Genomic DNA, 13132 nt, shown 5'->3' on the forward strand with positions numbered 1-13132 from the left:
TAAACAAAAATATAAATATACTTAAACTTCACTGTTTAAAACATAAATAGCCAATGAAATTATTATATAAACTGTGGAAAAACAGTTGCAACAGTGTTCTAATGAGCCGCCTAAAGTATCAGTTGAACGCCCCCACAATTTCCACTGACAGGAACTTCCTCAAGGAATACCATAATTTGGGCATCACCTACCTGACAGGTGTGGTCAGTGTTTCTGGCCTGTTTCATTTTGACCCAGCCTGACAAGTGTGGAATCCCAGGTGTCACTTCTCAAGGTATAAAAGGCAAAGCACAATGTCACATCAGCATCTCACAGCATCTCAGCTTCAGCTGCACTCACTAAAAAACAGTAGAACTACAACAGGTGAGCAAACTTTTCATTTTATATTAAGTGTTACATATGATTTGCATGTACTGTATTTGACATTTAAATGTAATTCTCAATTTTCTTACTAATGAAGATGCATTACATGATTTCAGAAAATATGTTCTGGATTAGAATCACCATCGTTTGCATGTTCATAACTCTGCTGGAAGCCCATAAGGAGTGCGCAAGACGCATCAAATGGGAGCATCTCATTGAGTCATTAAATTCAATGGTAAATGTCCTTAAAACAAACATTATTCTGATTTCTACTAAATGTGAGATTTTAAAAGACACATATGCTTTGTGTTTTCAAAGGGCACTGCGATATCTCACGACTGTGCATTTGATTATGAAGAAGCCAGTTTGTGTGATCCACGTCACTTGGCCAATATGGTTTGTACATCTGCCCTTACTCCACATGTTGCTGATAAATAATGTTTTTTTATAAGGTTTGACAGACAAAAAACCTAAAACTAAGATTAATGTTTTGCTCTTCACAGGTGGATCATAATGCAATCCTTCTGGTCGACATTGTCAAGAAAACAGAAACAATGTACAGGGAGAATCCAAACCCACAGACGTTTATTGAAGCCCTTCATCACACCCATCACACCCTGAGCAAATGTGTAAGAATCACAAATGTGTTATTATAACATATAATACAACCACACAGCTTATTATCAACATGATAATTAAGTTGTCTGTGTTTTTCTTTCTTTTTTTTTTGTAGATTCATCGCTCTGACAAAGTTGAAAATGAGCCTGTGACCACATGCTTCAAAAAATTAGAAGCTTTTCTTAAGAAAAAGGTAAGATCCTAAAGTATTCATCCGTCTGTCTGTCTATTTATCTATCCATATTAACGTCTATATATTTCTATTTTTTTCAGTCCCACTCGCAATGTTCATGGGAAATCATAAATTCAAAAGTGAGGGAGGTTCTTCAGAGGCTGGAGAAACGCTCTGACAGACAGCGACGTTAGAGACTTTATCATGCATGTATTAATGCTTATATTTAATTGCAAATAAGGTGACTTTTTTTAAGCTTGATGGATATATGTATATATTTTAAGAAATGTACATTATACAAAACATTTCAAATTCATGATTTTTTGAGTTTATTGCTGTGTGAGATAAGCTTGATCGATATGTAGTAGTACAGATTTAGTTTTTCTATTTTTCTAATAAAATTGGAATGAAATGCATACACTGTTATACATAGAATGTGAGATTATTATTATTTATATTTTTTAGTATTAAAATGTCAGTCTTGTATGCTATTGTTAGTATATGATCTGAACTTCTGACATATATATTTGTACTAATGCTACCTAATGTTAATGTTCTTGAAAGAGCATAATAAAGAAAACTAATAAAATCATCATTCTGTTATATGTGGTGTTTGAAACTGTATTTTATATTACAACATCTACATAAATCTGATGATATACTGGACAACTTTTTGGGCAATGTTTGCCATCAACGGGCAACCAGGTGAGACAGAGCCCACAACCGATCTAAAATATCCAGATAGAAATTCGTCACCCATTCTCAAAAGGAAAGTGTCCAAGCAACATTGTTAAAAAAGTTGCCCAGCAGAATCTTTAAATCACACATTTAAATTAATTTAGGGATATCAGAATACGATTTCCATTCTGAGACACAAAAGCGGTTTGTTTTCAAGAAATTACACCATATTTGTCTGAAAATTACACCTTGCGGGCCTGATTGTGAATGATGCTCCTACAATGGCATCTCCTTGTAGTTTCTTAAAAAAACCAACAGACGGCAGCATATTCTAAAAATAGCGGCTGCAAAGCTATATGTGACTAGCACGATTACAATAACGACAAAGTTGACTTTAATTACTAATTTAGGCTACTTGTACACAAATTTACAAATGACAGAAATAAACGTATTGTAAATTTGCTCTTTGACAGCATCTCACAGTTTCCTAGCCGGACCATATTTGTCAAATGTAAATATGCTGTCCCGCCTACTACAACAACAAGGCGGAAATACCACCGACAGCGTTTACTATTGGTTACAATTCCGACAGGAACGCGTGATCTGAGCAGCCATTGGCTGAGAGAGCTGTCAGTCACGGATATTATCCCTGCAGGTTCAGGAGGGGCAGCAAAGGACGTGCTGCAGGAGACTGCTGGAGAGAGAAGATAAGAGGAGAGGGGAGGATACTAGAGTCCCCAGAGCCGGCAGAGTTTCAAACTCAATTTAATTTAATTTATTCTCTATTGTATTTTAACCTATTGTAAGTATTAAAAGGGAACATGTCTCAGACAGACAACAAGAAGTTCTTTGAGAGCCTGACAGGCGCTGGGAAAGCCATAGCAGTGCTGACGAGCGGAGGAGATGCGCAAGGTTTCATTCTCACATCTCTTTCTGTTTACATTGTGTTTTAATGTATAACTGATATATTGCATCGTTGTGTTCGGAATGGTCATAGTTTCACGTTGGCAACATTCTGTTACATTGTACACTATTACCAGCGTTCCATTGGCTGTTCTGTTACAGTATAAATATAAGTTTGTTACAATCTCCTATTGGGTTTGCTTCTCGTCAGGATGGATGGCCCTCGAAGGTCTGAAGATAATCACAAGGTCACAGCTATTGCACTGTGATATGTTTGAGCGATACATGTTGATGTTTAGGATCAGTGTTATCAGTTTATATTGGTTAATGTTGGTAGAAACGCAGGTTGAGATGATGGTGAGGAGGATGAAGCAGCTCACAGTAAATACATCTGAACTCATGTCAGATGACATGTGAGCTTTCATTTCTATCATAATGTGTTCAGATAGCAGACAGCTTTAGTTTATGTATCTGCTGCGCTGGTGTTTATGTGAATGAATTACATGTATTCCGGAATCAATACATGGCACTGCAATGCGGAACCATGCGACCTTCACGAATAGCCGTAGCGTGTCTTCACTGTCTCTGCCGAACAGATTATGATGCGTGCGTATGTTTGCTTAACATTAACCATCATCTGTGTGTTAAATTACCTCATATCAGCGCGTTTCTGTCTGTCAATCAACGAAACGACGGGTTTGCTTCTTCATCAACCAGGAAGTTGCTGCGCGTTTCATAGTGGCTTTCTCGAGTTTATGTTTTAAAGCTCATGGCTGTTTTCTCATTAAGTGATGTATTTTGTAAAGAAGAGGTGAGTTTAAGGGTGTAGGAAGTCTGAAGGATGCGTACGTGAGGAGCCGCTGCACCTTTGAGACGAGGAGTTGCGTCACAGGAAAATGAGTCATGTGACCAACAAGTCACGTTTTACACTGAAATAAAAAAATAGCTTGTTGGCAAAGGCTATTTACACTAACTCCGCCCACTAACATGTGATTGAGTTAGTCAACACTAAAAACAGACGCAAACTCAGCATCAATGTTGATGTTGTTAATGGTAAGACTTGATGCGATCGACCCGAGTTCGAACCCGCCTTTTGCCGAGATTTTTTTTTCTCATTTTGCATCAGAAAGGCATTTATTTTAAATAAAACTTAAGGAAATAATCAAAAAGTTGACAAAGTATCGGGTAGGTGTAGGGAGGGCTTTATTGTCCCAATGAGGTGTCATCCATTTAATAATTTGAATTACAACTATAATTTACACTCAATACTTTATTATTGCATACTGTTTTATAATGTACTACAATACTGAGGTGCAGATAATTGCCACTATTTGCAATAAGTAGTATAAATAGCAGACAATATTGCTATTTTAACAGTGTAAATAGCATCTATCATTATGTCCACTTAATGCAAATAGCCGCTGCCATAAAAAAAAAACACACTTTCGCTGTAAATGGTGCAGTTGTTACCTTAAGAGGTGTCTACCTTTTGTGAATCTAGTCAGGTTCATTTAGTCATATTAAACAATATTGTCTTGAATAAAATCAGTTAATTTAGATGTGCACACACACACTTGTACCCTAATTTCAAAGAAAGAAAATGCTAATCTAGTTCATGAGACTAGTCAGACACCTCTTGTGAGAAAATGAATGTGCTTGTATGTGGATTTGTAGTGTACTTCAAATCTTAAAAGTCTATTTTTAAGTAGCCTAACTGTTCTTGCATATAGGCTAATATTAATTACATAAAAAGCCACTGAAGTGTATATGGTTCACTTTTATGATTGTACACTTAAAAATTGCACGTTCAATCAAAGGTGTTACTTTAAAGTAGGGGAGAGGGGGGCACAAAGTAACACTTTTTGACTTTTTCAAATTGTGTAAATCCACTTCGTGTTCAGAGTATAATTTTTTTATCCACAGTAATTTCACACTTGTCTAGTACAAATATGTCGCTTTGTTTCATAAATACAGTGTATGCGTTTTTCTTTATTTACCCTCAAAAATTGGAAGTGAAATGTGACAACATGCCCCGTAGGTGGGGAACATTGTAACAGCCGAGGGGCACGTTGTAACATGACCATATGACAGCCTAAAATGTTATCTGATCGTATGAAAATAAATATACAAGACAAACTAAAATATTTTGTCAGTAAAATAAAATAATTATTTATTTTAAATAAAATAATGGTGTTTTTTAATAATTAAAAGTAATCTGATTTTTGAGTTTGACAATGAACATATTGCAACCATGCCTGGGACGGCCCACATAAACGAGCCAAAATGCTTTCCATGTCTTGAAATAATCATTTCTGAACATTAAACAATGATTGTCAGTCTTTATTCACCTGTTTCTTGTCATTTCTCATTAAAAGGTATTAAAGTAAATAGTGTGAATAACATCGCTAACGGCAGGGCAGATTGTAACGCAGTGTTACAACTTACCCCATCTGCGCAACTGGAATTTAAAACCGATTAGTGTCTTCTGCAAGTTATCGAAGCATTATAAAACTGATAAATAACAGATTGAAGATTAAAATAATAGCAGATTTGTCTTAATTAGTAATACAAACTGAGATGAAAAATTTACTTAAGCCAGAAATATAATTTTACTATGGTAAAATAAATGTTCTGTGACATCTTCAAAAGACTTTTGATGCACTTTTTTTCTCTATATAATGTTGATATGGTATCTAGTAAATACTGTAAATTTGGTTATGATAGCATGTGTGGAGATATTAAAAAAAACGTGTGTTACAACTAAACCCGCGTTACTTTGTGCCCCACGCTCCTACTTCTTCACAAGGGACTTCACTGCAGCTCTTATGAGAAATGCAAATGTTCTTGTTTTGGACTGCAGTGTAGGTTACTGTGTGAAAAATTCACATTCAATTTCATAGTAGTTAATGATTCACCAGATAGAATGTGTCATTTCAGTAGTGACTCATGCAAAATTAGTCATTCCAGTGGCTTAATGTATATCTGCACGTATCATAATCACAGTACATGTTATAGATGAATTCACTCAATTAACACTTTAAATGTTTAAAGCAGCTGCAGAACATAAACAGCAGGACTGCATTCTTTGTCTATTTAGATAAATTGATCGACAGTGCTCAAAGCTTGAGCTCATGGTGACACTGAATTTTTCACCGCCTCTAGGGCAGATCTCTCACCTTGACATGGCTGACATCAGACGTAACATTTTGCCTGGCGAACAGGTGGGGGAAAAGCGCAAAGACTAGGGGGAACCCGATTGATACTATATCTACTTCTAAATATTTAAAGCAGGCAGGATTAACTTTACAGTAGTAGGCTACTCAACACTGATTACTGACAGACTTTTAAAACTTGGAAAAACAGTTAATCTTAAAAAATATATATATACATGAACCCAAATGTGACCCTGGACCACAAAACCATTCATAAGTAGCACGGGTATATTTGTAGAAACAGCCAAAAATACATTGAATGGGTCAAAATTATAAATTTTTATTTTATGCCAAAAATTATTAGGTTAAGTAAAGATCATGTTTCATAAATTTCCTACTGTAAACATATCAAAACTTAATTTTTGATCAGTAATATGCATTGCTAAGAACTTCATTTGGACAACTTTAAAGGCGATTTTCTCAGTATTTAGATTTTTTTTTGCACCCTCAGAGATAGTTGTATCTCGGGCAAATATTGTCTGATCCTAACAAACAATACTTTAATGGCAAGCTTATTTATTGATTTATTTGTTTATTTATTTATTCAGCTTACATCTCCATTTTAAAAAAACACTTATGACTGGTTTTGTGGTGCAGGGTCACAAATAGGAACTAAAACAGTTAACAAAAAGCATGGGTCCTATTCTATGCCCTAAACTCCTGAAACATTAGTGTCTCATATTTTAGGGCAGTCAATGCCATCTAGGAAAGAAATCAATCATATCTGTATGTGTGTGGAAAAACAAAACAAAAACAACAACAACAAAAAATCTGATGTAACCCTCTTTGTAATTGTTAACACTTTCATATGTAACTGTAATTTAATTACACTTTTTTCAGTAAATATAACATACTACAGTTAAATTTATTTTGTAATTAAATTACATAATTTCCGTTACATGTAACTATTTACTCCCCAAGACTGGATATGACTTCAGAGGATTTGCACACATTGTATGAATTACTTTCATGGTGCTTTTGAAATCACATGGAAAAGAGCTCATTTTTGTATTCTGCAGAAGAAAAGTCTCACAGTTGAGTTTTTTGTGTAACCTGTCCCTTCAACACAGGTGTCTGCAGAAATTTTATCACCTACAGTATTTATGCTGAAATGAACTGAGCTGTTCTGCTTTTCACACTGATTCTGCGTACTCATCCCTTTCCTGTGTTGCCTAGTAACAGCAGTGTTGCTTTCAGTGAGCAAATATAGCAAATTACCAGATCTAACCAATTTTATATATTCATTTGAGTGAGGTATTATAGGAGGAGGCTAGCAATATTTGACCAAATATGGCAGGAGAGGCATGCAAGTTTTTTATAATATGCTGCACAGTGGCATTCCAGTGATCTTCAAATTGCATGATCAAGTGCAAATACAAACAAACAGCCAGTTCTAACCTGCTTTCCCAGTATTTTTCTACAGATATCCTTCTAACGTGATCTGTCTGTTGCTCCTCTGCATGCAGGTATGAATGCTGCTGTTCGGGCTGTGATCCGAATGGGAATATATGTTGGAGCCAAAGTGTACTTCGTTCATGAGGTCAGTCTCTAGATAATTTCTAAAGAATTCAGATGATTCGGTTCATCAGAATGATATGGCATTACATGATGCTGTATATGCTTATAATGATGTGTAAACATTAATAATACAAACTAGTGTCATTGCTGTATAACATATGTGTGCAATGACTCTCAATGTTGCTGTTCACTCTCTCTCAACGACCAGTCATTTATTTCCAATGTAGAAATGTTTCTACTTAAGAAGTATTATGAATGCACACAGGCTTTTTAGTGAAATAAGTCATGCATTGCAAATGATATTAATCAATTTCAGAGTTGTTGGCATAGCAGATGCGTTTCCACAGTGGTTTGAATTAAAGCCCCATGAACACGATATTTCCAGTAGCATCACATTGCATCTTATCCCTGCTTGAAGAGATGTCTGGCTGTGATAAGCCGAATATCTTCACCCACTCTGCTTTTATGCAACTGCTTCAGTGAAGAAACCCACACATCCATTTTCTCGTGATTCCACCTCAGTCTTAAAGGTGAAGCGTGTCATTTGGCTTGCTAAATCCTTTGTTTGTCGCATTTGGTGCAGAAATGTCACGCTTCACCTTGTGCCATGCAGAGGCATTTTGTAAACACAAAGCCATGTCTTTTCCAAGACAGAACACTGCCTACCAATCTCCGTAAACTGGTTCATATGATTACTTGAATTCATTTCTGGTAACTAAGAGGTCATTCAAGGATAAGAGGTGTGATTTTAAATGCATGTTTGTGTGTTGTACAGGGATATCAGGGTATGGTGGATGGAGGCGACAACATCAAAGAGGCCACTTGGGAGAGTGTGTCCAGCATGCTGCAAATGGTGAGTGTGATGTGAAGCATACAGCCCCTCAAAGCACTCGTACCGTACATACCAGTGCTGCTAGTGTCACAAGATTAATGGGCCAATAGCTTTTCCATCCCATGTTTACAGTGGTTAAGACTTTGTACGATTGTGTTTCAGGGTGGCACTGTTATCGGCAGCGCACGATGCAAAGATTTCCGCACACACGAAGGTCGTCTGAAGGCGGCTCATAACCTGGTGCAGAGGGGCATCACTAACCTGTGTGTGATTGGTGGAGATGGCAGCTTGACCGGGGCCAATCTCTTCAGAGAGGAGTGGAGCGGCCTGCTGGCAGAGCTGGTCCAGCAAGGTATGAGCTGCAGATGACACAATATAAATACAATTTATTGAGGGTTATTGTATGTACAAATTTACATGCAAAGCATTTTCGCTATTCAAAACATTTACATGAATTTTGAAGATGTTGGTAATTTCTCTGATTTCAATTAGGCTTAAATTAGCCAAAAAACAGAGTCAAACAGAAAAACAAAAGTTGGCCAGAATCTGATCTAATAGGCTTTTTTGTTGCTGTTTTTAATCGCAGGTCTGATTGATGAGGAGGCAGCTCAGACATACTCTGCTCTTCACATTGTGGGCATGGTGGGCTCTATTGACAATGACTTCTGTGGCACTGACATGACAATAGGAACAGACTCAGCCCTCCACAGAATCATTGAGGTGGTGGATGCAATTATGACTACAGCTCAGAGGTACTTCAACAATCCATAACAAAGAATAATTCAAAAGTTGCATGAATCTAGAATGATATCATCTAAAAGCACCTTGTGAAAAAAAGCCAGTTTTTGAGTGATTCTGATTAAGCTAATCATTCTTTGTGGATTACAGTCACCAGAGGACATTTGTACTGGAGGTAATGGGCAGGCATTGTGGGTAAGATTCTTACATTTCACCAACTATTTTGGCCTGGATTTGTTCAAAACATACGATTGGCATGGTGTTTCCGTGCTGCATATTGTCAAATAAGACACTGTATTCTATATATCTGTATGCGCTTGTGTGTAAAGCTATCTGGCATTGGTGAGTGCCCTGGCATGTGGAGCCGACTGGGTGTTGATTCCTGAAATGCCCCCTGAGGATGGCTGGGAAGAGAAAATGTGTCAAAAACTCTCTGCGGTAAAACAAAAATACATCACTTCTCACTAAACTACATGCAGCACACTTGATAAACTTCTCATGTTAGTCAAGTGGTCACACTTGTATTACATTCAGGTTTATTCTTACTAGTTTTTCACCTGTAAAATGTCAAAACCATTAAAGTAAGCTTGTGGGTATGTATAGTGTTAGGGAGGCGACTCTGACAAGCTGCAAGCTATAATGCCATCTGAATGAACTACAGTTAAGCATAACTTTTTATGAAGTTGAATCTATTCACTGAACTGTATAGCTTTCCATCACAAATTGGTAGAGACATTCTAGAAGTGTGTGATATTTATTATGGATTTATCACTTGTAAAACTTTGTATGAGAAACAGTCGCACTACTAAAATACAAGTCAAGTTAGCAGCATCACTCTTCAAGATTGGTTGTACATATGTAACAGACGCAGGCAAGTGTGCTGGTGCGTGTAAACCTCACTCCCTTGATCTCAAAGAAGTGGCGCTCTAGCGACTGACGCTCGAGGCCGTGGCCTTTAGCCTCCTCGTTAGAGTGCCCGCCTCCCGCGCCGGAGACCGCGGTTCGAATCCCGCTCGGAGCGAGGCGAAGTAGAACCGATACACATACTCATTTACAGGTTACATATTTACATTACGTATTAATCCCATTTATCCACATCTGCATACATTAAATCATTTTCCACTAGTCCCAGTATGTAATGTCAATTGGTACATACTCTTCTGTTTGTAACATGCTTGTGTTTTTTTGTGAAACAAATGTGTTCACTGCCCCAGACGCGATCCAGAGGCTCAAGGTTGAACATAATCATAGTCGCTGAAGGAGCCATTGACAGACATGGAAAAGCTATTACTTCTAGTATAGTCAAGGATGTGAGTACTGAATGTTTTCAAAGGGAGAGAGCAAAAATCTGGAATGGTCCATAACTGGAGTGGCCCATCGCCAAAAAGACTCCAAAGAGACTCAAAGACTTGCTGAAAAAAACATTCTACAGATTCTACTACACACCATACAATGTACAAGGGCTTTCACAGTGACAGCAATTTGCATTGATAACTCGATAAGCCATTCTTTTTCAACGGGAATGGGATCCAGCATTTGGATACAGCAGTTCGATGGCCACCAGTAGTACAGAGTCTTGCTGGTCTTGACCGTAATTACATTGACTTGGAAAATACTTGGTGACATTGACCAAAAGTGTATTGACAGTGACTTGGAGATGTTGACCAACATTACAGTAGTCTCAGCCTCAGACGTCACGGCACGCCCAAGCAACGTTGGCTAAACGTCTGATGCATATGGCACACTTATCTGTAAACACTTCAGGAATGTTGAAGTCGTCATGCTACTGGTTGAATTAAACCGGATTTCCGGGAGACGCGAGTGTCGCGTTTATTTTCGGTCCGCCGGAAAACAAAGATGCCGTGGCACCAAACCCCCTCACGAAAGAAGAAAGCCGTCTTGTTTACAAATGTGACGACAAACGCTTATCAGGATCAACTAAACGCTGGATTTTCAAAAGTACAGTACAGCAAATTGGCTACACTGACCGAAAAGTATATGGACAACAACTCGGAGATCTCAGTGACTAACAGTATAGCTATTTGACCAGCAGCACAGAAACTTTGCAAACAATTGAATTGCTGTCAGTGTGAATGCACCTTAACTTGGTCGTATGGTGTAGTGGTTAAATATCCGGGTGAGTAACTTTGCATTCAAGCAAAAGTTGCTTGGTGTTTCAGAGCCACTTCTGCAGCCTGAATTCCAGCTTTTTGAATTTCTCCCGCTGTTTTGTCTTCGGTTTGTGACGTGCCTCTTACCCTCTTAGAAACGGGCAGGATTGAAAAGGCTGAATATCATAATAGTAGCTGAAGGTGCGATTGATCGTAACAACAAGGCCATTACCTCAGAACATGTAAAGAATGTAAGTACATGAGGTGCATAGCGATCCAGCTCATGCATTGACCCCTGACCTCTGTGAGCTCTGTATGTCTGCCCTCTCTGGCTTTGTCCGGTGTGGTTTGCTTAAACACACACGCTCTTTCTGGTAAGGCACTTGTGGTCACCTCTGAACATAACCAGCTACGGCTATCCTCTACTGTACTTAACTACTGCACGGCATCAGTGTGTAAGCATTTTGAATGCTACCTTAAGCAGGAGCATGCACATCTTCCAGTGCTTTACAGTTCAGTCGTATGTGTTCAAAAATTAGGTAAGCGACACTATTAGTATTGCTTATTCTTTATTTTAAAAAATTTTAAACTTCATTCCATATATTGTCACTTTTTTGTGATACTGACATAAATGACACCTCAGACGGACACTGCGAAAAATCTACATCATAGAGAAATGGGGTGCATGTACTGTAGAAATGTGGGGCCCCAGCCTTATCCAGGCACAAAATATCATAAAAATGGGAAACTATGGGGAAATTGCCAATTTAACACCAGCACCATGGTAGTTTGTGTTACACAGGCAAGCACCACTCACATTTTCTTTAGGCAATGTAAAAACCTAGATTTAGTTATGGAAGTGGAAAAATAAATGGAAAATTTTATGTTTTCTTTGTTCAGATTATCCAGTGTAACCGTGAATACATTTCCTGAACTATTTACAATGTTTAGCACAGTCTCTGAATGCTAACTACTAAAAATGGGCTCTAATTTACTGACTAGCATGGAACGCTGTTCTGATTTCACCAATTAATGCTAAATGTCCTATTCTCTGCATGTGCGTTGCAGCTTTCTTTTGAATCTTTATGCTAAATGCATGCATTATTATCAGATATTCCTGTCTTTTTTTGTTTTTGTTTTTGCTTGTACAAAGGTTTATCATTAATTAACCTAATAGAGTATAACACTTCAATTTAGAAAAACATATAAAGGTAAATAGTTCACCCAAAAATTAAAATTCAGTCATTGTTTACTGTGACTCTGATATAATTACAAACTCATATGACTTTCTGTTTTTCAGTGGGACACAAAAGGGTATATTGTGTAGAATTCTAGCCCTGTCCTCTTCAATAAATTAAAGTGACCAGGGGCAAACTCTTAGAAAGCACACACACACCTATAAACATATTACAAAAGTGCTCCATACAACTTGTGCACTATAGAGTCCAAATCATACAACAGCTTTATGTTAGAAACAGACAAAATTTAAGGAACTTGGACATATAAATAACTCCTTTTGTGTTCCGAGTCATAGGGGTTTCAAAAGATACAAGTAAATGGCAACATAATTTTCAGTTTGGGGTTCACTTAATTATTAACATGTTATTTACTGTATGGTTTATAAACATTGTGATTATGATGATAATTTGTACTTATAATAAAAAGTTTTTTTTTTTTTTTTTCTTGCATAATGGACAAAAATATATTTTTTTTTTAACAAAATATGACCTCAAACCTCTAAATTCCCTTGATCCCTATGATTCAGCTCTAAATCTTCTTTATTACCCCTCCAGCTGGTGGTTCAGCGTCTGGGCTTCGACACACGCGTGACCATCCTGGGCCACGTCCAGAGAGGAGGGACCCCCTCAGCATTTGACAGGATTCTGGTGAGAAACTCTCGAAGATAAAAACAGGAGGGTTGGGCAGCTTACATTAAGCACATAAACAGATTTGATGTCCACACACTGCACGTGCTCTGCTGTTTCCA

At 37.6% G+C, this 13132-nt stretch overlaps 1 protein-coding gene across 7 annotated transcripts in view; it reads left to right on the forward strand.

Annotated features, from left to right (window-relative positions):
* Window positions 1-2484: 2484 nt before the first annotated feature.
* The window catches only part of LOC306863629 (ATP-dependent 6-phosphofructokinase, platelet type-like), a 33590-nt gene continuing 22942 nt past the window's right edge, over window positions 2485-13132 (forward strand). For 3 of the 7 annotated variants that reach the window (XM_079407102.1, XM_079407099.1, XM_079407101.1), the window contains exons 1-9: window positions 2522-2743; window positions 7413-7486; window positions 8240-8317; window positions 8459-8648; window positions 8883-9048; window positions 9185-9229; window positions 9364-9472; window positions 11301-11396; window positions 12939-13031. In XM_079407102.1, the coding sequence (XP_079263228.1) occupies window positions 2653-2743; window positions 7413-7486; window positions 8240-8317; window positions 8459-8648; window positions 8883-9048; window positions 9185-9229; window positions 9364-9472; window positions 11301-11396; window positions 12939-13031 (942 nt within the window). In that variant the 5' untranslated portion in view covers window positions 2522-2652. Of the gene's footprint in view, window positions 2744-7412; window positions 7487-8239; window positions 8318-8458; window positions 8649-8882; window positions 9049-9184; window positions 9230-9363; window positions 9473-10248; window positions 10345-11300; window positions 11397-12938; window positions 13032-13132 lie in introns of all 7 variants that reach the window. The other 4 variants (XM_079407096.1, XM_079407098.1, XM_079407097.1 and 1 more) reach the window with 4 other exon arrangements.

This window comes from Barbus barbus, assembly GCF_936440315.1.
Source record: "Barbus barbus genome assembly, chromosome: 44".
Taxonomy (NCBI): domain Eukaryota; kingdom Metazoa; phylum Chordata; class Actinopteri; order Cypriniformes; family Cyprinidae; genus Barbus; species Barbus barbus.